Here is a 25530-nt window from a genome sequence, read left to right as displayed (position 1 = left end):
TATCCATTAAAGTTCTTATAACACTGAAACCAAATCAATGTTCTTGTGTATGGAGAAATAACAGTGTAATGAGGGTGAAGTATGAAAAGCAAAGGGCAGAAATCAGTTAAGTCTACTGCCATGGGATATGCAAAAAGATAAATGTCCACATCTTGACAGGCTGGTCACACCCACTATCTTCAACTATAATAATAATAATCAGAATTTTATAATCTGAATCTGCAAAGTAACTTACAAAATACATGTAGTGGAGTACAAAATGCAGTATTTTCCACCAAAATATAGTAGAGTAGAAGTATGAAGTAGCATAAAATGTAAATACTCAAGCATGACTACCTCAAAATTTCACTTAAGTACAGTAGGGTACCTGAGTAAATGTACTTAGATCCCACCATTTTATTTTACCTGACAATGTAAACAATATTACCGGCTGCTCCCTGTTAAGTATTAATTCCCAAGCTGAGTGAATAGGACATGGCCTGATGCAAAGTTTGTAAGTGATATGGGCACTGGCAAACTTCCGTCCCTCAACAGCAGCTTGAGTCCACAACCGAGAAGTATTTCTTTAAACTTTTCTTTCCACAGTTTAACTCATTTAAAGAGTCTGAGGTGATACAAATCAGAATGTGAGATATCATCATTACGTGTTTTCCTCATATCTTCACACCATGGATAGTGAGGAATTGATCTTTTATGAATTTTTGCACTGACAGTTTAAAATTTATGAAGTCATTGGGTGAAAAAAAACGTATTTGTTAACAGTAAAACAAAAGTGTGTGATGAGGTTCCTGTTTATTTTAAGCCTGTTTTCAGAGAGGCTGAGCAAATGCATTGTTTTTAGATTTGTTTTCACATAACTGGAATCCAGATAATTTGGCTGCATATCAGTTTGTCAGTTGCTGTATTAAGTAACATTGCTTAACCAATGATCTATTAAGTGTGAGCTAATTACATTAAGTTGACACATTAAGTGACTTTTTGTTAAAAATGACGGAAATTCATTGAACTTCCTGCATTATTCTCATGAGTCATGCATCAGTTATGCGATATGTATCCATACAGTTATTTTTACTGTTATTATAGCGTTACAAAAAATGCAGAACCACTCAGTGCTGATAAAATACCATAACTACGACTAATACACGCAGTTAAGATCTTTAAAGGATCAAGTCAATTTTAATCCATTCAAACCTTTTAAAATTTTGACATGACCCACACAGTGTAAGAAAATGGAATTTCCTTAAGATGTATGAAGGTTTCGTTTTAACTTTATACAAGAAAATGGCAGCATGAAAGGCTAATGCTACTGTGTTGAACATGTAATGAGCACGTTTTGATAGAAACAGTTGTTGGATTATATTGTGCCAAAATACATTTGCAATTAATTATGTCTTTTCTCACTAAGCAAGTTATATTCTCCTCCGCAGTCTCATACCATCACTTGAAGGCCCCGTACAATTATGGTAAAGCCTTTACATTTGCTCTGATTAGACCTCCTCTCAGGATTGAATGGATGTGTGCAGACCGACAGATGGAGTCTTGTGACGACATGTAATTCAAGCTCCTCTTCCTACAAGCTGAGCACTCTAATTAACCTGAACAAGCGAAAAAAAAAACCACCTGTGTACATCTGCAGGGCCTTAAAAGTCGTGTTGAAGATACTGTTTACATACACAAAAATGTTCACAAAATATGATAAAAAAAAGTTCTTGGTAGTGGACCCCCACTACTGAAAACCCAAGAATAAGAAAAAACAATGTTCCTTGAATGCACAAGAACCTCTTTAATTATGTGAACAAATCAGACGCCCAATTGAATTGACCTAAAATTGACAAAGTAAACATGATTGCTTTACTGTGACGATAGCCGACTAATTTACTGACAACAGGGTTTGTGCACTTAAAGCAGAACGGGACAAAAACAAATCTTTGCTGTTCAGTATTTAACATGGCTTCATTAGATTAGTGGAGGGTACTTCTTGTCCTACAACAGCAGATGTGAGATGTTTGCACACAAACTTAAAAAAAAAAAAAAAGCCTCAAGAGTTTAACATGAGGAGATCTAACAGGTGTTCTCTTTAAGCCTTGGTGGGCCCGACCATCTGTGACGCCTGCTGGCTCTGCTGTAGCTGCTGGATCTTCACGTTCATTACTTCAATCACAGCTGCAACAAAGAACACAACGGAAGAAGTCAGTAGGTGTGAAACATGTTCTGAGCTAATAGACAAGCTTATACTTGACTGTCTCTGAAATAAATCATAATTAACATTTTCCACTCAAAACCTCTTAAGACGTTGTTTATGGTAGCACTTGTTTACTGTGGCACACACATTAGTTAATTTGTTTTCTTTGTACTGTGAAATATCTGTATTGTTAACCCTCGTGCACTGTTTCAATTTTCTGACTAATTACACATTTGGCACAAAAAATGTACCCTGTTAAAAAGTGCCATAGAAATGCCATGTATAAATATTTTTTCACTGCATTACATTTGTCAACCAACATCAGTCCTGACAATAACTAACAAATGTTTATTCATTTTCAAGATGTTAACCCCTTAAATACCAGTTTATTTACATAATGCCACTGGTTTTTTTTTTTTAATTAAAAAAACCAAAGCACTAAAAAGTGGTTATTTTCCATATACTTATGATATTTTTGTTGTTGTTGTTGCTTATCACAGTCTCTTGTAGGTCAATGATTTGTAACAATATTGGGTTTTTTTGCATTAATATTTAAAAAAACTTCACTCTTAACATGTTTGGAACACAAAAAAATGTACCCTGTCAAAAAGTACAATAAAAACACGATATATAAATATTTTACATTTGTCAGCATCTGTCTAGACATCAGTCTTGATAATAACTACCAAATATTCATTCATTTTTAGCAGTTTTTAAAAATACAGGTAAAAAATAGTAAAATTTACAAAAACACATCCAGGACAACAGAATGAAAGCCTGATATTATGGGATGCATGCTTTTATGCTGGAATGACAGTGTGATTAAAAAAAAAGTAGTTTTAACAGGTTTCAATGGTACAAAAAATGTACCAATAGTGTTTAAAGGGAGTTTTTCATTTATACAGTGTATTATAGACATATTATATAAACTGAGGCTGGAATCTGAGAAAGAAACACATTTACATCCCATAAAAGCTGCTTCTTTTTACCACTCTCAGGCTTGGATTATTATTATTATCATTATTATTATGAGTGTCTGACAACATTATGGAAAGGATCTGTACAGAGATAGACCTTTTTATTTAAGAGTGATCTTTTTTTGTAAAAAAAAAAAAAAAACAGCCCTGAGGTCACTATCGCCAAACTCACCAGACCACCACCGTTTAGATAGTCATTTTATCTTTGTAATAAAACACACTTTATTCAAAGTTGACAGGAACAAAACGGAACTCACTGGTTAAGCCCGCTATACATTGTGCAATTTTGAGTTTTTTTGGACGAAAAATAACCATCGTGACAGAAATGTGGGGATATCTTTGGTTGTGGCTCTAAATCTGTACACAATGAGAAAAGTTTAATATGGTCATTGTCACAGTTTTGTGATCAAAGACAGCCTGGGATACAAAATTCTGACAGTATCAGGAATTTGGGATGAGAATCTCACTGTGTGACCGCTGTTAAGACCTATGAACCAACCAACAGAAACGCAGCGTGAAAATGACGTGATCAGCGCGACACTGCTAAATGCTTGTAGATGCTCTTAATTACTTTGCGCTCTTGTTGTAAAATTGGCAAAGTTGGCCACTTTTCCCATCCACGACCACACCCACATTATCCCTCTCCTCCTCCTCTTCTTCAGACATTTTTGACACATATAAATGCCTGACGTCGTAGCCTGTGATTCAGTAGGCGATCGTAAAATCTGCATACTTCAAACTTGATGTTGTCCCCAAGTTTATTAGGATCCATGTCGCAGTGTAGCTCACACTAAACTTAGAGGACTGCAACAATCTCACAGTCTGCAGGAGGTTTTAGGTGTGAAAATATAATGGCTCTGTACACACTACAGCTAGTGTTTATTCTGGTGGGTTTTACAATAGTGATTTTGGCGCTGTTTCTGATAAAACAACAATGTTTTTCTCCATTGGCTTCCTTTACTTAATGTCGTCAGACACTTAAAATGACAGCTTGTCGATGGAAAAAAAAGCGCTTTTCCAGGTAGCAATTTGACAGTAAATAATAAGGGACATTTAGCATTAACATGTGGCTTTGAATTGGAAAATTTGATTAAAATGTATAATATGATAAGGAGGAAATAGATATCTATAAATGTGTAAAAAAAAAAAACAAAAAAAAAAACAAAAAACAAAAAAGAAACAAAAAAAAGAAGCAGCTTACCTTGTTTCATGGCATGTTTTTCCTGAAGGGCTGGCTGAATTTTCTCTATCTGCTTTGTGAGGAAATCTATTTTGCGTTTGAAGAAAGCCTTTGAGTCTTCCACTTTCTGCAGAGATATACAAATATAAAGTATAAAAACAATTTACATAACACATTTTAGGATTAAAGGTTAAACTATTGTGTAAAATATTAAATTACTTGCCTTTTCAACATAGTATCCTGTCCCCACATCCACTAACACATTTTCCACGTCATGTAATGTTCCCGGGACGTACATCTGAGAGGACAAAATGTCAAGGACAAGTATGCATGTCTCAACAGACACGTGACTTCACTTAAACCAGCAAGACATGGGATGCTGGTTGTTACATTTTAAAAAGGATACGGAGCTCGTAAGTGGAACAAGCAATTCTTTTCCTGTGTGAAAGAGAAGAGAAAGGAGGAACAATTAAGAGGCTAGCATTCATTTTCATTTCAAATTAAGAACCTCTGTTGTGCTACATATGCTTTTATGAATTATTCCACTAAAACTGTTAAATGCTTGGTGGGATACGCTCGTCACTCACCTTTGTTGTTTTCGTTCAGGACGTTCAAACTGTCTTTCGCTTCAACATATTTTGTCTGGACAACTTTGAGCTGACCAATTGAAGACGTCAAGAACTCAATCTCCTGCAAAACACCAACGAGCAAGAGAGGAAAGTCAAGAAAAGATAGGAAGAGGGGTGTGAACCTTACATTTTAACAACATTGTTAAAATATTTCTTACTTGTATCATCATAATGAAACATGATAAATTTAAGGGTAAAATTGTGAGTGATGTGAGCTACAGATTAATACAAAAACTTCTTTGAATTATTTCTTTATTGATTTATGTATTCGAACTTTGAAAATGTATTATTGTTTTTATGTTTTGTGTAGAATGTCCAATATTTGTGCTCTCATGTAAGTCTGTGTTCTTATTTGCCTGACATATTTTGTTTAATAATGCTTTCTGGGAGTGGGGGCATTAAAGTGTACAAACGTTAGTGTCAATACACAAAGCGACCATACCTGTCAGTTATTTGAATCCAACAAATACGGAAGAAACAACAAAATGTTCCAACAATAAACATTTCAATGCATTTTTTTCGGAAATGCGTAAAACAGATCATGCTAACGTGTTAGCTGTCTGACAGGTGTAGCAGTAGGTCTATTTACGCGAGACTACACGCTCCGGTTCTCGTTAGCACCGTTAGCTTTAGATGTGCTAGCTTTAGCTACCTCACCACTCACCCCCTCCGACCCTCATAAAAGCCCTTATTGATATTGAAAACGCAGTGAGAACCGAAATGCACTAAAGATTTTTACAGTACCTGGTCTAGTTGGGTTTTTAGTCCCTCTAATTGAGGCAGGGAGAGGTCTGTGAGATTCACCGCCATGTTGGAAGCGTGATTGCAGATGACCCTTTGCGATGTGTTTCCGGGTGATGGAGCTGTGAGGTCATCAGTGTGAAACACCGCCCCCCTGTGGACGACACGCGGCCATGGATGCATTTGTAGTGAAATCGTGCCTGCTGCTTGAAACTGTTATTGGTTCTCCGCCTGCTACATCAATATCTTCTTTTAAATTACTTAAACAAACAAACAAACAAACAAACAAACAAACAAACGTATTTTTGTTTATCGAAAGCAATCCTATAATTTATTTAAAATATTTTTTTTATTAATATTTCACCTTACTCCTGAAAGTTTTGATTTTAAATTAAATTATTGATTTTAAACTTTTCTTCGGTGTTGTATTTTTTGCTTTAATTTTCTTCCCTTGAGTGTTGTTCTTATATTTTTCTTTTGTGTAGTGTTATATTTCTTTCCTGTGTGTGTCTTTTGTGATTTTAAGTGTAAAGCACTTTGTAACGTTGGTTTTTATAAGTGCTATATAAATAACCTTTATTATTATTATTAAAAATACTATATATGCCTAAAAGTTGTGTGTGTGTGTGTGTATTTATTCCATAAATTGACCAAAAAAAAGGCAAAAAATGCTGCATAAAAATTAATCTAAATTAAGTGATGCTCAAAATTTTCCAACAGAGGACCCCCAACTTCGCCTTTCATATGCCCCCCCCCCCATGTTGATTGACACCTACATTCTTGGGTTCATGATATTAAGTCATTTGAGCAAATTAATTTTATTTTCCATTGTGTGTATGTTTTGGGCTATGCAAATAAATAAAACTCACACATTTTGGTTGCATCATTACCACCAGAAACCACCGTCATTACCATCAATGAAATGGAAACAAAAAAAAAAAAAATCTGTCACAATACCTCTAAATATGTCTTTGTCAGTTGTATTTTCATTTCTAACTGCCACCTAAACTTGAAAATGTTAATTAATTCATTCACATTTATGTCCAGTTGGCACAGTACAAAAGCAATGACACACAGTAAACTGGTGTTATTTCATATGAGACGAAAACAGTATAAATTTAAAAGGTTAGAATACACACAGCACGTATATTAACTACTGTAAAAACATTTTTAAGCTTGACTCTTCACATAAATGTGATTATTACAAAGTAATTTTGACAATGCAGACACTGGTTGTATGTGACAGCACATTTATTCAAGAATTGTTGTTTAATCAACACATTAAAAGTGCATTAAACACATCATAAAATCATGCACACTAGTTAAATTGGTTTAAAAATAGAAGCAATGGTTTAAATAAAATTTTAAAAATGCAGAACTTTAATCTTCAAAACCTGCAAAAATCAAGAATTAACAACTTTTAAAAAGTTAAAGTCATGTCCTCCAGCTTGGTGCTGAAACAATAAAATGTAGATACTGTATAGACTGTTCACATCCTGTTTATTTTGAAAGAGTTTTGGTTTGGCAGCCCATCTACTGCAGGTGAACTGGTAAGCCGTAGACCACAGGTGCAGCTCCTATCACGTGTTTCAGGTGTGTGGCCTGACGTGATGAGCCCATATAATCCAGGAGAGAAGCTCCGGGCCCGGCAGAAAACCACGACTCCAACAAGGCTTTAGTGAAGCGATCAATATCCCTATCTGTGACATCCCACAGGTTTCCCAAAACAAAGGGGCTAAGAAGAAGGGAAAAAAAGAAATAGGAACATATTAAGAGGATATTATTAACAGATCTTTATTCTACAGCAAGTAAAGAGAGATATCTCACCAGCCTGCTATGAGGTAATTAAGGATGATGCCCTGTCCTTCCTGATTCCCGCGCACTGCCAGAGCAGCACTGCTGCAGCCAAAAAGCAGAGAGGCTACTCTCATCTGCCGCTTCAGGACCGCCTGGCTGTCGAGGAATCGAGCGCCTGCACCGTGACCCACGTAACTAAAAGAGGGACAGAGAGGACCAAATGAAAACAGATTGAATGAAAACCTTGAAAAATGAACTTATGAAGACAAAAACCCCAACAATTACACAAAAATAGTGTGTTTAATGTTATCCTCTTCAGCTTATTTTAAAATATCTATTTAAAGACATCTGTGATTTCTGTCAGATTTTGAACAAGCATCTGCTGCAGGGCTACAGCTAACGGTTAATGTCCTTAGATTAATCTGGAGACTATTTTCTACTTAAAAGACTCAATTTTTTGGTCATTAAATTGTCATAAAACAGGAAAACATGTCCATCACAAGTCTGGAGTCCGAGATTACTCCTTCAAGTTGTTTATTTTCAACAGTCCAAAACCCAAAGATAATAAATTCACTGTGAGAGAGGGCCAGTAAATATACCAATAAACCAATATAATTTTAGGTTTCTGCTTTCTGCTTGAAAAGAATGACAGTCATCAAAACTGCTTCCTGTCAACTGACTAACTGAATAATCCACTAATTATTTCACCTCTGATCAGCAACAAACTTCTAGATGATTTTGAATGAATTTATTATAACATTATTGATATTATCTGGCAGTGTTGTGAACTGTAACTGTTTCCTCTTCCTTCAGGAGGATACTTAAAATCACAAACTCACATGTATAGATCTTTTGTAGCGACAGCTTCTTCCAGCCGACCCGAGTCAGGAGCAACTCCACACACACCGTCCCAGTCCAGTTTACTTTAATGAGAATGGCAATAAAATAAGATAATCCTTTATTAGTGCCACAACTGGGAAATCTTCATTATTACAGCAGCAAAGCGAGGTTTGTACTAGATAAATAAAGCAAAAAAAAAAAGTACAGTACAAACAAGACAGAAAACTCACTTAAAAATAATGAAAGTGCATGAATTTTCAGCCCATTTTGGTGTGTGTGTGTGTGTGTGTGTGTGTGTGTGTGTGTGTGTGTGGTAAAGTTGTAAATGGGAAGAACACATGACAATGGCACAAGACACACAGATGAATCAAACCGTCATGAGAACTGGTCTTACCTGCTAAACCACTCCTTGAAGCGGTCTTGCGAGTTTCCTAAATTGGCATCAGGGTCAAGCACATAAAACACCTGCCTTGCATCCACACCTTGCTTCAGGATGGACCGAGAGTCAGTCTAAAGAGGGAAAATTTACATAACAATGTTCATAACCACCAGTGAACTCAAGTGTCATGAAGTATCTGCACAACAGGCCATGTCTCCACAGTCCTGGAGCTCAATCTGACCTCTTTCTGAATGCTCAGTCCAATCAGTGAGTGCAGAGACGGCATCCGGCTGACGGAGCGAGACTTCAGGGTGGAGATGCTCTCCCACGGCAGCTTCTGAAGGTACTGCAAAGGAAACACAACACGAGGTGATGCCTCTACATCAGGGGTGTCCAAACCTTTCTAAGTGCGGGCCAGATTATGTAATGTGAAAATACTTTGGGGGAAAGCCGCTTCTCACATTAAATGATGATGCAAAAAAAAGTATAATCAAGAAAAACAACCTTTCAACTCTTAGTGAAAATGTGATCAACTTTACACCCCTCCCGAGAGCAGCAGTCCTCACTGTTCTTAACGGTGGCATGTCTGGTACGTGGCAGGAAATGTCTGGTAACTGTTGAGTTTGCTTGTTTACTGTCTGTTTATGAAAACACATTAGTTTCTACTTGATGGATGTCTGCAAGCTGCGTTACAGTCCTGCCGTTGTGAGGTGAAGGCAAAAATGCAAAGTGCTCATGCTTAATTCACCAATATTGTGTGGCAGGCAATATACTTTTAAAGTCAAATCAAGGGCCATTTAAAACTGGTCCGAGGGCCACGATTGGCCCTCTGGCCTGGACTTTGGACATGCCTGCTCTACATTTTAGAATGATCCTTCCTCAGACAGGACATGTTGTAACAGGAGCCATTTTCCACCTTCAGAAAGCACTTCTGTGTTTAAATGAGACTACAGGTAAATTCAGTATTTAACAGAGATGATGAAACCAACCTTGTCCAGGATGAGAACCACATGACCGCGGGGTTCGTCTCTGTCAGCGAGCTGGGATACTGCTGTGTGGAGAAGCTGGTAACACTCTGCGTCCCACTGTGGAGACACTCCCAGAGCAAATCTCTGCAGGTCTTCTTGGGAGAGCACAGGAGAGGCAGAAAGCACAGCCTGAAACACAGAAGGCACAGGTGTCAGCGGTTAGTTTTGTTTCGTTTCTTGTCTTGCTGCTTTCATGGTTTCCACACATTTTCATGGACAAAATGGAAAGATTTTACAAGACTCTTCAAGTACCCATGATAAAATTTCTATTTTGGAAATGCTTCACTGTGTCCGCAGCACTTGCCGGCCTGGTTACTTTTCTACACAGTTTGCCGTACTGGACATCGCACGTCCTTTTATGCAACTATCAGATGCATATTAGAACTGTTAAGTCAACAGCTCACTTACACAAAATACATTTGCCATTATGTTTATTCCGTGGAAGGTTATCCCCAAAAGATTACTGTAACAATTAATTTTATTCACATAAAATTCCAAGCCAGTTCCATGACTCTTCCAGACCTGGAAAATGAGATTTTGAGATTTCATGACCTTCGCAGATTTTTCATGATGGTGGAAACCCTGTGCTTTTGAAACAAAGACAGAATGAAAGGTCAGATGCTAATGCTAAAGGTCATTGGAGCCAAAAAACCTACACACCTTCAACATTTCCTCACTGATTGTCACTCCCTTTGCAGACAAGGACTTGCAAAGGTGCTGAGCCTCTTTGGAGAGTGCAGGATCCAATGAAAGAGGTAAAAGAAGGCTCCTCCAGCAGCCCAGCAATGCCTCCATCTCCTTCAACAGGCGCTGAAAGAAAGATAGGAGGTCATTTAGAAAAAAAAATTGTTTCTGTGTCCTGTTAATTGGTCTACATGTCCTAGTGGAAGTGTCGCTTCATAACTTACCTCTACTCGAGAGTCGAGCGCCCTGCGGCCCTCCCACCACTTGGCTTTCTCAGAGACACAGCTCACGGCTTTCTGCTCCACCTGAATTCTGTCTATCTCCTGCACCAGCCAGCTGATGGGGTGCTGCACAACAGGGAGACAAAGACAGAGACAAAGACAGAGGCAAAGACAGAGACAAAGACAGAGGCAAAGACAGAGACAAAGACAGAGACAAAGACAGAGGCAAAGACAGAGGCAAAGTTAGAACCTGGGATGTAAATTTTTGTCTGTTTTTTTTAAAGTAGGGCTGTATGAGATACTTAAACCAGGGTTCCCAAACATTTTTATGGATAAAATTCAAGACCTTTTCCATGACTTTAAGGACAAAATGTTATTTTTTTCCTTTTCCTCCCTGGCCATTTTTTAACATACCACATTCATATTCTATTGATGTAATTTCAGATATTTGGCATACATGAAGGGTGAGATGGAAAGTGAGGAGAAAATAAACATCACACAGACGCATGTTAAAGCTACGTTATGTTCTTGTTCTTGTGTTATTTCGTGGAAGGTTATCCACAGAAGACTACTGTAACACATTCATTACAAATAACAAATTTCCATGATTTCTACAAAACTTAATATTTTTTACTAATTCCATGACATTTCCAGGCCTGGAAAATGTGACACGAGTAATGGCACAGAAGTTAAACAATGAACTGCTGTGGACAGGACCTAAACATATTTTAGTCACATAAAACATGTCCCAAAAAAAGCCCTATATGTAGAATATTCTCACTGCTCTACCTTTTCATTAGTTAGCAATTTCCCAAGGAGGAATGAACTGACAGTGAAACTTATCTATATATTAACTTCCAAAGTAACTGCTGCCACACACAGCAGTACATTGCTCAGCTTCTATGGCAGTATTTCTGTCTGCTTCTCCAAACTGGGGGTTTACTGACAACCATCTACTCTGTGTAATACACTGACGATAGACAATACAACCCCGCTTCAAAAAATTCAAACTATCTCTTTAAAATACTTCTTATACATAACAGTATTTTACTGCTCAGCAGTTTTTTGTTACAAAATCGCTTACTGACACAATGAAAGCAGTTCCTGTGACTATCCTATGATATAAACCTCTTAATTTTGATAGATGACTTTATAGATGTACTCAGTTAAAGTAGATGTAAAAGTTATTTTCTCTTTGGTAAAGGCTATTTGATATTCCTGGTAAAGGATGGGGGAGTCAGCATTGTAAGATTTTAAGGTCAGTTGTGTCACCAAATTGCTAAAGCAGAAGGCATTTATGATACAATTATCTGGTTTCATTCACCTTCCTCACCTGTTGTTTAGAGGTTGGGATGTGAACAGTGACAGGGGTAGACCCCTTCTCAAGACGAGACAGTATGATGCTGTCACCCATCTCCGCAGGCCTCACTCCAAGCACAGACATCACACACACCGTCACCCCTGTGCAGGAAAGAGAGGGATGCACAGAGAGAAAGAGTATCATACATAAGTACAATACATTTTACACAACCACCGAAACATCCAGTAATCTGAATTCTATCGCACAATAGACAAGACAAAAAAGTGGATACTAAATATAGTAACAGTCGTAAAAGGAATGACATATTAGAAGTCAGACTATGTAAACCTGAGATCTCTGAACTCTGAGATCAAAATCCACAGAATTATCAGTTTCCAAAATTTTGCTATAACCTGTCATAATGCATTGTTGACACATGTGAAGCACATCTTTATAGACTCAAACATGAAAATGTTCCCATTTTGCTACTGAGAACGAGACAGTATTTCATAGTTTACCTGGAGGAAGGTGTTGAATTTGCTGGATAAACTCTTGACAGTGGCTCCTGGGGAAGGTAGAGGGGTCAGCCGTTGGGAAAGAGAAGATGTTCTCCAGCTGTGACAGCTTCTGTTCTGTAGACTTTTTGGACTCGTTTGGATGGAGCTCATCCAGACTCAGCGCATCCATCTTGTCTGCCAGCTCACTGGACGCCTTTCTCAGCTTTCTGTTTGAGTGACACATTAAAGCAACGGGAATTAAACTATTTGGAATTTTTTTTTCTAACAGAGTCTAAGATATCTTGATAAGAAGACCTAAATGTTGGTAAGAGCAAAATCAAGTTGACACCATACATTCAACAAACAGGCTTACTTGAGACAACCGGCTAAATGTCTGATTGTGCGATGACGACTCGTGATGCCCAAGGACTGGGCATGCAGCATTGCTGTAGTTATGGGGTCTTGCTGTCCCTGAGTCAAAGCCAGAAGACCACAGAGAGTCGGGTAGATGGTGGGGGAGGGGAAGTGCTGGAGGTCCAACCAGGCTGAGCGGAGCAATGACTCAACATCCTCTAGAGAAAGATTGTCTGAGGATAAAAAATTAAAGTAAAACTGGATCAAGAGTTAAGAAGGTACAAGGACTAAATTTAAGACCTTTAAAGAAATGCCTCTTTTATAATGGCACAGCAGGTAACACATCAGATTCTGACTTCCACATGAACCATGAAGATAGAGCATCACTGCAGACCACCTGCAGCAGTGCAAAGACTCACCGGGCCTGGTGTCTGAATGAGAGATGTGCGTTTGTGGACCTTCTCTCAGATGACCTGCACTCCTCAGTTCAGACAAGTCGTCTCTCTCCAGATCACAACACAGATCCCTCCGCAGCACCTCGAAATCTATGTCTACAGAGAGTCAAGGAACAGATTACAACTTTGGCCTTTATACAAATTTTGTGAGATACTGTAATGACAAGAATTGCAAATGTTGGTCTTATTTCCTGGTATTCAACACATTACATACTCTCTAGTTGTCATACTGCTCAATAGCATGCCAAAATCCACGTTTTTTTCTCAAACATATTGTTAAAATTTCAGTGAGATATTAGGACATTTGGGATTTCAGGAACTCCATCATTAAATAAAATGTTTACGTATATATACACGCACATATATATACATACATACATATACACACACACACACACACACATATATATATATATATATATATACACACACACACACACATACATACACATTACAATATGATATGAATGGAATGAATAAAGTTATCATGGTGCATGGTTATTTTGCGTGAATGCTAGGTAAGTATAATTAAGTTATATATTCTAATTACAGGGATGATTCAGATTTTTTCTATGTGGGGTTGAATGAGGTATTGATCAGTTGTTAGTGTATTGCAAACAGGAGGTGTTAGTTTCTAGACGCAAACAGAAGTTCTGCCATGGAAGCTAAGGATGCTATATTTAGAATATTTTCACTGCTTTATCTTGAAGTCAGACAGCCCTTTACGATGGGGAACTGAAGCATTTCCCAACTTGTTAATGCCAGAATCTATTCACATAACAGTAATTTTACTTTGCTGAATATGGATTATCAGTTATTATGTGACTTTTGTGTTTCAAAGGGTTAGTTCGAATCCACCAGTGACAAAATAGCTCAACACACACACACACACACACACACACACACACACACACACACACACACACACACACACACACACACCCCCACACACACACACACACACACACACACACACACACACACACACACACACACACACACACAAAACTCCAACTAATCAAGGCAGTGGTAGACCAGCAAAACTCCTTTTTTTGCTAGATATTGGTTAATGGAGTCTGGTGGCTTTGAAGAGACCACAGATGAATATAACTGCTTTAGTTCCCCATTGGAAAAGGCTGTCTGACAACAAGGTAAAGCAGTGAAAATTATCTAGATATAGCATACATTTAAACTGATATTGATTTTTTTTAAGGTGGCTCAAAATGTTTTAGTAAAGCTCCTGTTCACAGCAGTACATTGCTTAGCTTCCATGACGGTATTCCTGCCTGCTTCTCCAAACTGGAGGCGTGCCAACCGTCTGCTGTATGACTGTGGATACCTCACACAAACCTACTTCAAAAAAATCCAAATTATACCTTTAATGGAAAATTGAACCATGTTTACAAAATACACACCATTCTCTTTACTTGAAGCAGGATTGTCTTCAGCCTCAGTGTCTGACGTCCTGAGCTGCTCAATGCTGATGTCCAGAACTTCAGTAGTTTCTTCTTCAATGGTTCTCATCTTGTCTGGCTCCTCCATTGAATCTGCCTCTGCCCTGGCCAGCTCCCGCCTGGTTCTTCCTCTTCTTGTTGTGGCTGGCTGACAGACTAAAGCCTCGTCATCCTCAGAAGAAGTTCCTCGAGGTGCCGCAGTGGTTTTCTTACCCCTGGCCTGCCTCTTGGGTAGGACCCTCTCTGCAGGTGGATCTGAAGTTGCTTTACTGTTTTGGGTGGCTCTTCTAGTAGTGGTTCTCTTTTTAGGGACATCTGTTTTTTCTTTGGGCTCTGCCTGGGTGGCTTCTGTGTCACTTTCATCGCTAAACTCCAACTGTATTAGAAATATTTTGGAAGATCATTTTCATAGAAACATAAAAAGCAGCACATTTTTGTAACAATAAAACCTCTACTTTAATCAGATACCCACCTTGAAACGTGATTTCTTTGTGCGTTTGGGGGCAGCGGGCACAGGTTGGGCTTTGTCTTGAACAGGTGACAACTCTTCATACACATGAAACTGTAGCTTCGGGGCCGTCCTTGGCGCTTTCAGCACTGAGGCAGGGGCTTTTACTCTCTGAGCGGGAGTACAGGCCAACGTTGGTACCGATGTGTTAAAGTCAAAAGCGCTAAGCTCCCCAGAAGACGGCTTGGACTTTACGATCACTGGTGTCATGGGAACCAGCCCCTTTCCTTTGCTTGAGGCACCAATCACTTGAATCCTGGGCTTGACAACTTTGACCTTTTTTACGTCCTTTGTTTTGTCAGGAAGATCTGAGTCTCTGATGGACTCTTTAGGCTTCTTATGTGACGATGATGGAGGCCCTGCTTTCTGTTCTGATTTTAGCTCTTTTGGTGAATTCCAAGTCCAAGCATTTGAGAAAAGCTCCTCTGGGCTGCAGCCCTTTTTTGCAGCCAAGTGAACCAATGACACGATAGCTTTGGTTGCCATAAGGCCGGCTCTGACAGGTCTTAGCACAGGAGAAGGTTTGGAATCAACAAACGTCAAGCCGGCTTCCAGTACCTTCCATATACTGCAGACCTTATTAAGCCTTGGTTCCAGCCCACACAGGGCCATGCGAAGGTACACACGGCCCATCACATCCTGCATCAGAGAGGGTTTCGAGGAGCCTTTGGCAGGACCACGGGGAGGGAAGAGTTTAGCCAATTTTGCACCAAGTTTGGCAGCAACACTCTTACAGCGAGCTAATGTTAATGTTTGAAGTTTCAAAGTGACTTTGGCTTCATTGGGATCGAGCTGGAGGACCAGATCAGCCCGTGTGGCCGCCCAGCGAGCGGTGGCACGGCCAAGACAGGGCTCAGAGCAGCACGGGCAGTGGCAGTCAGATTGGTGAGCCAGAGAGGAGAGCCAGCGGCGAGGCTGGGCTTTGAGAGGCGGGGAACTGGCCAGATCCCCCACCACAGGTTCTTTGCCAATCCACCGAGTACTCAGGATGCCTGTAAGATCATCCTCCAAGGCAGGAAGGGGAGACTGAGGTTTCTGCGCGGGACGACCTTTTCTAGGTTTGATTTTCACTTCTGCCTTCTGCACCTGATCAGAAAAATCTGAGGAAAAGAAATACAAACAAGTTCATTAACTAGTTCAAGGCAACCGACATGACGTCTAATGTGAGGCTGTTGCATTACAGAAGACAATAGTCCTAATACATAAAACAGAAACTGCAATCAATTATTTTGCAAGTTTACTTGGAATTATTAACATGGACAACACAATTTTTCAAAATACAATAACATCCTGCAATAAATCATCACAATACAGTTTTACTAAAGTCAAACAATAATATTCAACCAAGGTCCAGTCTTATTTAAACTGAGAACATTTTGAATTTTACAGACCTGTGCAAAGCTCCAGCAGGTTTCTGACTTTATCTAAATCAATTCCACATTCCTCTCTCTCCCCCTGCATTAACTCCAACTCAGCTTTCATCACCAGCAGCTCAGCACATCTATAATGACAAAAAAAGGGTCAAGAAAACAGTAAATTCCAACAAATCCATTGTAGTGTGACCACATTGGCTCTTCTGTAAAGTGCATATCTATTTGTGCTGTATTGTGGGCCTTTTGTAAAGTACAGTACTACTAAGCATGTACTGATGCTGAACAAATTCATACAGTTATCATATTGTGTTCTTTTAGGTATATATCCAACATAGCTCATCTACACCACCATAAAGTAAGTGTGCCCTATTACAGTTGAATCAGCACCTCTATGGCAGTCTTAAAACAATCCATAAGAAGCTATTTGAAATTAGGATTAATTGCAGGGCTGTTGATTTTTCCAGCAGCTGTGCTGTTTTTGAAGCCCTGACAAAGACTGGTGTTTCGTCGAAACATGTTGGCTTTTTTAACGATTTAGCCACTAAAATAAAGGCTTTTTAATGTAATAACTCCTCGTTTTTCACATTCTCAAACTCTTGGAGTCCCTCAAAGTCCCTCTTGTTTCATCCTGTTCTTTCCCGTCTTCCATGAGCACCCGATACTATTTCGTGACCTACACTTGATTGTGATCCACAGAGCAAACCATCGTCATCATCATATTCATCTCTCTTTGTTTCCAGATGGAAGAAATTTAGCGCGCCAGCTGACACGAGAAGGGCTTTGGAGACATAGTTGTACACAGTTATGGATGTCAAAATTACTTTAAATAAATGCTTTCAATACCCAATATGCTGTAGCAATTGCTTCTGCATGTGGAGTTTAGATGAACATTTGACATCTAGTGTTACAGAAGCATTAAATGCCCTGTGTGTGTGTGTGTGTGTGTGTGTGTGGTAAGTGAGGAGAGATGAGGTGTCTGCACTGGGAACAGGCAGATGAGATGTACGTCAGGTTAGCAGTAAACCGTGGCTGTTCAGTGTGAGCTACAGTTCATCAGAACTGCCAGACTTGTGAAGCTGTTTTAGCAGTGCACAGAGAAAAATGTCTTGCATGTTTTGCATAATGTGATTGGCCTTCAAACTATTAAGGACGGGACTGATAATGATCAGCGGCTGATCAATCAGTACACCATTACATGGAGATATGGGTGGTGGGGGCTTGATTTATAATCTTTGCCTGTCCTATATCAAGGAAACAGAAAACACTATTTAAGAAAGTCTAGTACAAAGTGATAATATAAGTGCACAAGCTATCTTTTGGACCAATCTTCACCATTAACATTTTTTTTAACCATGCACAAAAACTTACTGGCTGAGTGCTTGCAGCTTGATGGCTAGTTTCAGAGCTTCAAGACATTGGAGCCTGGCATCATTGACGGCCCCGCAGCTGCTCCTCACAGCCACCACCTTCACAGAGCAGTTTAACAGCTCTGAGAGCAGCTGCCACTTCAGCACCAAGTTATCTCCTGTTCATTGATCAAAAGACAGAGAGGGAGAGGATAAACATGGCAGACAGCACTAAAAGAAACATCAATAAGGTAGTAGCACATGTTTTGTCAGTCTATGTGTGGGACAAACGTACCTTGGTCAATGAATTGCACTTCTGAGCTGCTGCCTTTCGTCCCATACAGGCCCTTCCCGACTAAAGTGACCAGCAGGCTGCAGAGAAGCTTCAGACTTTCATACAGAGCCGTGTCCGGGCTATTTATACCTGACACACAATCATAGAGGCTTACTTATTTAAAGCTGCAAACCTCTAGATTCTCACAATGCAAAATTAAAACCATTTTAAGTGTAGCAAATGCTTTAGCTAACCATGCTGCGTGATCTGGCTTCGCTGGGCTTGTGGCAGTGCAGCTGTGTCCAAACTCAGATAGGAGCTGCAGGTCTGGAGCATCTGAGCACGCAGCAGGTACCAGCTCTTTGACTGCCTCTGCTCGGTCACTTCTTTGAGCACCTCATACAGATAAGGTACTCCCTGATCCACCTGAAACATGGTCACACAGGAAAGAGGTTGATTAAAGTTGATTAAAAAAAACAACACCGATTCCAGTCAAAAATAACACAATAATATGAGGTATACTGCTAGCAGACAATGTTAGCTACCTGTCCTGTGCTGTAGCAGTACTGAGCTTTCAACAGAACAGCCAGCATAGAAAGAGAAGAGGGTCCGTCAGCTGCGGCAACAGAGGTGAGACACTTTTCTGCGTGCTCTAACTGGGCCTACAAAAAACACAATAAACAAAGTGTGAAAAAGCACATGAAGTGAGACGTGGTATGTTTGCTGTGGATAAGTATTTCAAAACAGCATTACCAAAGCCAGTTCAGGGGTACCCAAATCCAGGAGGAGGCTGGCTGATTGACAGAGGGACTTGGCACATCCGTGGGCATCAGCGAGATGACGTGAAAGTCCAATCGCAAGTTGGTAAGCTTCTAAAGCCTTTAGAGGCTGCATGAGAGAACGAGAAGGTTTGATAAATACCCAACCCCAGAATACACCGTAAAATACCCCTTACACACCGGAGTCTTTATTTTCCAAAGTTCTTAAACCAATTATTTCTGAAATATTGTTATTTTTTGCATTATCATACTCCCATCTAAGTTAAATCCACAGGAAAATGTAGTCAATTTAACCTTAAAATATTTGGAGAAAAACTCATAATGCTTATCTCTGATTTATGTAATGCTTTATGAATTGTGTGACGTGTTTACTTATTTGCAGAAGCTTAAAATCTAGTTGGTATTAAAAAGAGAAACTGCAAATAACCATAAGCACAGCCTGCACGATGATTTTGACCACGCTCTGTGTCGTTACCTTTCCCATGAGTTTGAAGAGAGCCGCAGCCACAGTGATGGAGCTGCAGGTCTGTTTGGGGTTTCGGACAGAAGGCAGGACTTGACCGTGCAGAAGAGCGGACCACTCATCCAGCGCTCTTTCCAAAGGCTTGCACAACTCTAAAAGGAAATTAATAATGATGTCTATTAATCTCCCACTGAGACGGGAAGAAATGAAAGTGCCTATTTTTGATTAGACCCTTTAATAGTATTTAGCGGATTATAATCCAACGTCATATTATCTACAGTAGGCTGACTTAAGATATGAAAACAGGGGTTGTTACTGTTCTCTGCAGCCAGGTTGAAATGCAGGCCTTCATAGACCTGGATGCTGTCTTGTGTCTTCTGCCTGTCCTCATAGTCAAAATCATTGGTTCCGATGGGATTGGCTGCACACCGTGTCTGCTCACGCAACTCTCGCCGTTTTTGGTCCCTTTCGATGGCCTAACGAAAAAAACAAAACAAAACACACAATCATTATTTATTGATCACAAGACACTTGGTCAGTGTATTAAACTAATGTAAGTGTGAAAAAGGGATATGTTAATAAAATGGTGTAAGCACAGGTTCAAACATACTGTAATGCTGCTTAGGAAAAGAAAACCGAGAGGCTAAGAGAAACCAGACGCTCTTATACAAATTCACTTTTTTAAAGTAGTAGTGTCTCTACTTTTGTAAAGAATGTCCCAGTGTATCCTACACAAAAGGGGGTAAGAGAGGCAGCACTAAAGCACCTTTCCTTAGCTTTTAGAGATTTTGAACAGCTCTTATCATGGCTGCCACTTCAGGTCATTTTACTCACTTAAGAACTTTTTTGGGCAAAAAGACTATTTGACCGCAGCCTAAGACTTAAATCCAGATAAATGTTCATTAGTCATACAGTCCAATTTGGATTCTTACAGTAGTTCTATGTGAGAAAAACTGTGACCATGTATACTAACATGCTAATTTCAGTTTCACTCACTGTTATTTTGGAGCAGAAGTTATTAAAAATGCACAATATTGTGACAGATCCAATGACGCTCACCTCCTGGAGATTCTTCTCCAGAGTGCAGATATAGAGCCAAAGTAAAACATGGGCCTTGTCATCCTTCAGTCTGTCAGCATTCTCTGGAGTCTCTGGTTCCTCTTCAAGGAGCCGTAAAGCTTCGTGGGTAAAATCAACTGCCGTGCTGTGTAGTTAGAAATTAACACAATGAACACTGAGACGATAGACTGCAGTCCATGTTAGTTCAGCACGTGGCTCCAGACTTACATGGTGCTAAGAACATTTTCAAGCACACAAAACAGCATATTTGTATTGATCAAGTAGCAGCGCTCATTAGATGATGCAAATAAAAAGCTCATACCAGTCAGTCTGTTCACTGAAATCCTGGTAACACACAACTTGGGCCATTTCACAGAGGTAGACGGCACGTAGATGTGTGTGGGGGCTTTCCTCATGGCAGATATCCAACAGATCACACAGTGTGTTGTAACGCTCCTGAGCCGTGTCTCCTGCCACCTCCTTATAGGCACGCAGCTCTTCCTCCAAAAGGCAAAGCATTACTTGCTCATCTGGGACGTCAGGACCAAAACCATCATGTAATGTCCTGTTAGAGGATGAGATAGTTGTAAACTTGCTTTCTATTAACATTCCATATCTCTGAGAACCTAAATTTTATCATAAATCACAACAAGTCTCTTTCTAGAAGCTGTCTGTACCTGAGACGGATGTCCTCCTCTGAGTTACGGGCAGCGTCAGTCTTGGTTTTCACCCACAGAGAAACCGGTTCAGCCATATGAGTAGTGATGTTGTCTCCCAGAGCCTTCAGCCACAGGATCACCCAGTCTAGCGCACGCTCCAGATGCCCAGCCCGCCGAGACGTCTGCACAGCCAGCATGAAGAGCCGGCTCAACTAAATAGTAAAAAAAAACATGTTAATAACACAGATGACCACAAAAATGCACATGTAAACAATTTTCCCCAGCATCATTAGGGTTTCCTATCTACACATCCTATTTAAAATAAGGAAATCTGACAATATATATAGTGTCTAAAACAGAGACAATGTGATGCATTATCAAACAAAACACATGGAAAGAGCGTACCCTATCGACAGAGAGCGAAGCAGGGCCATTCTTGCACAGATCCCTGCAGAGGATCTCAACTAGTGTGAAGGCCTGGTCATAGAGACGCCGGTTGTAAAATCCACAAGCTAAGTTGCTCACAGCAATCACTGCAAGACACAGACAAAATAAACAAAACGCTTTAATGATATAATAAATGGTAAGGGATAGAGTTCCTACACATTTTTTATTTCATAATTCAAGATCGATTTTTTCTGGCCATATCTGACAACCAAGTACAACAAGCTTGATGTTTGTTATGTAAATAAATTTAAAATCCAACCTTAAACATGTATGATACATTAGATTATTGCCAGTGGTTTTATATATTGACTAAACAATATTTTTATTTTCTCTATACTTTTAAGCCCCTTTTATAAATAAAAGCCAAAAAAAAGAGAAAAAGTTGAAAAAAGTTATAATATATATAATTCTGCATCTGTGCAGCCTTGGTTATGTATTGTCTCCATAAAAACGACAATGAACACAGCCATAAAGGAACGGTTTCCTTTTTCATAAAAGATAGTTGTTTACTTTTCTGAAAATTACATCTTTGCAAAACTCATAAATGTTAAGACAAGCTTAATATTTGGTTATGGTATATAAAGATAGCCTACAGCTGCATTCTTTTTTCTGAATTGTATTTTTTAGAAAACAGAATAGAAAATAAAATAAATATTTTCCACACTTATCCAGTCACAGAAAGTACAAAAATCAATTTCCATATTATGTAGGATCCATGTATATCATAATAATATATGAGATGTTCGAGATTCTTTAAGCATTTTAGGTGACCTGACAACATTAATAATGTGAGAATATAATCACCTGCTTTGATGAGAAGGCTTTCGCTTGACAGTTTACGCAGTGCACTCATCATCAGTCCAGCTGTGGCCTGGCAATACAACAGCACTCTGTCCAGTGTGTCACTGTCCTCCAGCTGAGAACAACAAAATCACACTCAGTACTAAAAGAGTACAATTACAACTGCAGCAAAATGCAACTGCCTGATTTGTCTCATTTTAAGTTTTCCCATTAGTATCGTCTTCGTAAAACTTGACAGCAGAGGAGGAGCCTCACCTGTGACGCGAGCATGCTCTCATAAGCAAACACGAAGCCTTGGTAAATACTGAAACAAAAAGCCTGTTGCAGTCTGTTGTCCTCAGCCTGGCATGTTGAATTCTGTAAATAAAGCAAAAACTTGGTTAGTTATCTCAAGAAAATAAATATAATCTCTGAACACTTTTATGGTTGTAACGTAGAAGAAAACCCAACAGTACTCTAATTTTAGAGAATTATTTCCCTCTAGCACACACACAATCAGAAGAGAACTCATTTTTCTGGTTGGTAACAGCACTCACCTTCTTTAAAATCTTTAATATTCGTTCCTGATGCTCCTCGAGAAAAGAAAACCAAGCCAGCAACACAGTTCCACTTAATGCCTTGATGTGGCCACTTTCGACAGCCCATACTACCAGACCACAACCTTCCAGCACTGCATGAGCTTCTCTGTCCCCCAGGTCAGCTGAAAGAGACCTCAAGACCCTGGCACACTCTGTCAACGCCTGGCCACTCTCCCTGCCAGCCTTCATCGCAGAATGAATCTTTACTGCCCATTTGCCAAGTGCCAGAGCTGTACAATGACAGTCACAATCTCTGAACTTTCCCTCCATTTCATTCAAGAAGGTGGAGGCCAGATCATAGTGGCCGGCTTTACAGAGCACCTTTGCTGCAGTAAGCATTATTTCAGAAAGCGCATATAAACTCGATGTCTCAATGGACTGCTTGGACCTGTCACCCTCACAGCCTCGACCACCAGTCCAACAACTGCTGAAAAGTGAGTGCATTTCCCGGAGAAGAAAGGAAGCATCATCCTTGGTCACTGTTTCACAGCCACTCTCAAATTCATTGATTGCATCCTCTGTGTATACAGGAGCTTTGGAAAAAGAGGGGGTTGCACTTTCTATGTCCAACAACAGTAGGAAGCTCAGAGCTTGCATCTGAAAATGAAATTTGTCGTGGTGGTTCAGGATTTTCTTGTCCTTGGTGGCAGATAGTCCGTTCCAGAGCACTGAGAAGCAGCTCCGCACAAGAATGCAGTAGTCCTCACCCTGTGGACCATACAACAGCGCTAACATTGTTAAAACTGACATTGAAAAAGTGATCATGCAGGGCAGATGTGGAATATACAACACATGTAAATTATCTATCAATATAAAATGACACATACCTGTTGGGCTGGGGTAAGCCTGCTGTAAAGCAACCCAGCAACATGGCTACACAGACTGTGAGCTTCTAAGGAGCTGAGCTTCTTGGCAATGTGGAAAATGATCTTTTCCATGTACAGCAGGCTGCTCTGACCAACAAGAGCTGCAGAAATATCATAGCCCTGAAGGGACACCTCCACCAACTGTACCAGCTGACTGACATGGTCAACATTAGGGGATCCAGCTCCAAGCTGATGGTTACAGGCTCTAACGACCCTGTCAAACAGCGTGCGACCCTGAAGGCCTGGTTGATTCTTCACATAATCCTGGAAAATATTTGTAAAAAGAACTTCAGATTATCTTGTAGAAATAAATTAATAGTGCACTGTAAGGTGTTTTGTATCTGAAACACATCTTATTTTAATAGAGCAGACACAATTGGCTCATTTGAAGGCGTTAGGGTTAATGTTTTAATCTAATTTAAGCAGGGTTGTTTTTAACATACAGTTTTTAGATATTCATGGTTGTTCTAATAAAATATTTTGTTATTTTATGTTGCACTGCTGTGGGCTGGGATAACAGCATTTCGTCTTTTTTTATGTATGCAGATACGTATGAAAAATGACAAATTAAATCTTGCATCTGAAATCTTTTTTTACACTAACGTTAGAAAAAAATAATACCTTGTAACGTTACCAGGAATAAACTTGTGGTTTTGCTAACCTGTAGTTCCTCAAGTAAAAGTTTCGTCTCTGTTACAGAAGCAGTCCGCTTGATGTACTCATCCACTTTCAAACACTTCATTTTGGCAGCTGTAAAAAAAAAAAAACCACGTTATTTAAGAGTAACTTGTGTTGATTTTACACCTTGAAAAAGCGAACTTAGCTTAGCTAACGTTAGCATCACGCGTAACGTTTAACACAACACGACGGTGTACATTAACGTCTGCTAACTTAACCAAGAGAGTGACTTACTTCCAACAGGACACCCCTGGTAGCAACACGTTTATTCACGGCAGGCTATTGTCCATAATGATATATAATGAATACTCTTAATATATAATGAAGCAGCGGTTCTGCTGCTGCTAAAGTAACCAAAGTATAGAGATTCAAATCTTCAATAATCATGGAAACTACGCCGTCACCCCGCGCACTGTTTTTGAAAGGTGTTCGGTAACCAATCCGACACCACATCCGCCTCTACCCGGAAATACACAGACTTATGGGTTTTGTAGTTTTATAGTCATACTCAAACAGCCAATACATAAAAAAATAAGAGAAGAGTAACTTTCAATAGTTTGACTTATCAAAACAATAAAAACATAAGTAAATGTTTCGTTTTATTAATGGCATGGATTTAAAAACATTTTTTAAAAAAGAGTGAGTAGAGTGATAAATAAAGATTTTTGGTTGTGAACATATCCACCAGAGGGCACAGGTCCACTCTTGACCCACTGCAGATAACCTTTGTACTATATTCAGTTGGTTGTAGGTTAAGAAAGATTTAAAAATCATAGCATTCTGTTTTTATTTGCCTCTTAAAGGTGTAGAAACGCCAGCAACACTTGCAATTTTTAAAAAAACTTTATTAAAAGATCAACGTGTTTTGCCTTGTGGCCCTCATCAGGTCACACTATACTACAAGTGTTGCTGGAGTTTCCATGCCTTTGATTTATCTCCCTTCTCTGTGCACCTTGGAAGTATGTGAATTTTACATAGTGT

At 39.4% G+C, this 25530-nt stretch overlaps 2 protein-coding genes across 2 annotated transcripts; both read right to left on the bottom strand.

The window, feature by feature from the left end:
- Nucleotides 1-1763: 1763 nt before the first annotated feature.
- On the bottom strand, nucleotides 1764-5871 carry pfdn5 (prefoldin 5). The gene is made up of 5 exons (XM_088084090.1): nucleotides 5713-5871; nucleotides 4927-5029; nucleotides 4746-4777; nucleotides 4361-4637; nucleotides 1764-2163 (listed from the first exon to the last, which is right to left on the bottom strand). The coding sequence occupies exons 1-4, from the start codon at nucleotides 5776-5778 to the stop codon at nucleotides 4530-4532; spliced, it is 309 nt and encodes a 102-aa protein (XP_087940216.1). The 5' UTR covers nucleotides 5779-5871; the 3' UTR covers nucleotides 1764-2163; nucleotides 4361-4529.
- Nucleotides 5872-6942: 1071 nt separating this feature from the next.
- Nucleotides 6943-24995, bottom strand: espl1 (extra spindle pole bodies like 1, separase). The gene is made up of 32 exons (XM_088084086.1): nucleotides 24784-24995; nucleotides 24533-24621; nucleotides 23833-24135; nucleotides 22964-23713; nucleotides 22683-22784; nucleotides 22431-22542; nucleotides 21585-21712; nucleotides 21198-21391; nucleotides 20843-21085; nucleotides 20521-20665; nucleotides 19778-19937; nucleotides 19474-19613; nucleotides 18973-19107; nucleotides 18765-18881; nucleotides 18474-18645; nucleotides 18241-18369; nucleotides 17968-18124; nucleotides 16618-16727; nucleotides 15191-16326; nucleotides 14680-15094; nucleotides 13229-13360; nucleotides 12829-13042; nucleotides 12477-12682; nucleotides 11992-12119; nucleotides 10662-10784; nucleotides 10414-10563; nucleotides 9715-9882; nucleotides 8967-9071; nucleotides 8741-8856; nucleotides 8346-8429; nucleotides 7537-7701; nucleotides 6943-7444 (listed from the first exon to the last, which is right to left on the bottom strand). Exons 2-32 carry the CDS (start codon nucleotides 24611-24613, stop codon nucleotides 7243-7245), a joined length of 6522 nt encoding a protein of 2173 aa, XP_087940212.1. The 5' UTR covers nucleotides 24614-24621; nucleotides 24784-24995; the 3' UTR covers nucleotides 6943-7242.
- Between the last annotated feature and the right edge of the window lie 535 nt (nucleotides 24996-25530).

Source organism: Plectropomus leopardus, chromosome 2, assembly GCF_026936395.1.
Source record: "Plectropomus leopardus strain MGB_pleo_1.0 chromosome 2, ASM2693639v1, whole genome shotgun sequence".
Classification (NCBI taxonomy): Eukaryota; Metazoa; Chordata; class Actinopteri; order Perciformes; family Serranidae; genus Plectropomus; species Plectropomus leopardus.
This window is presented reverse-complemented; position numbering and strand designations above follow the sequence as displayed.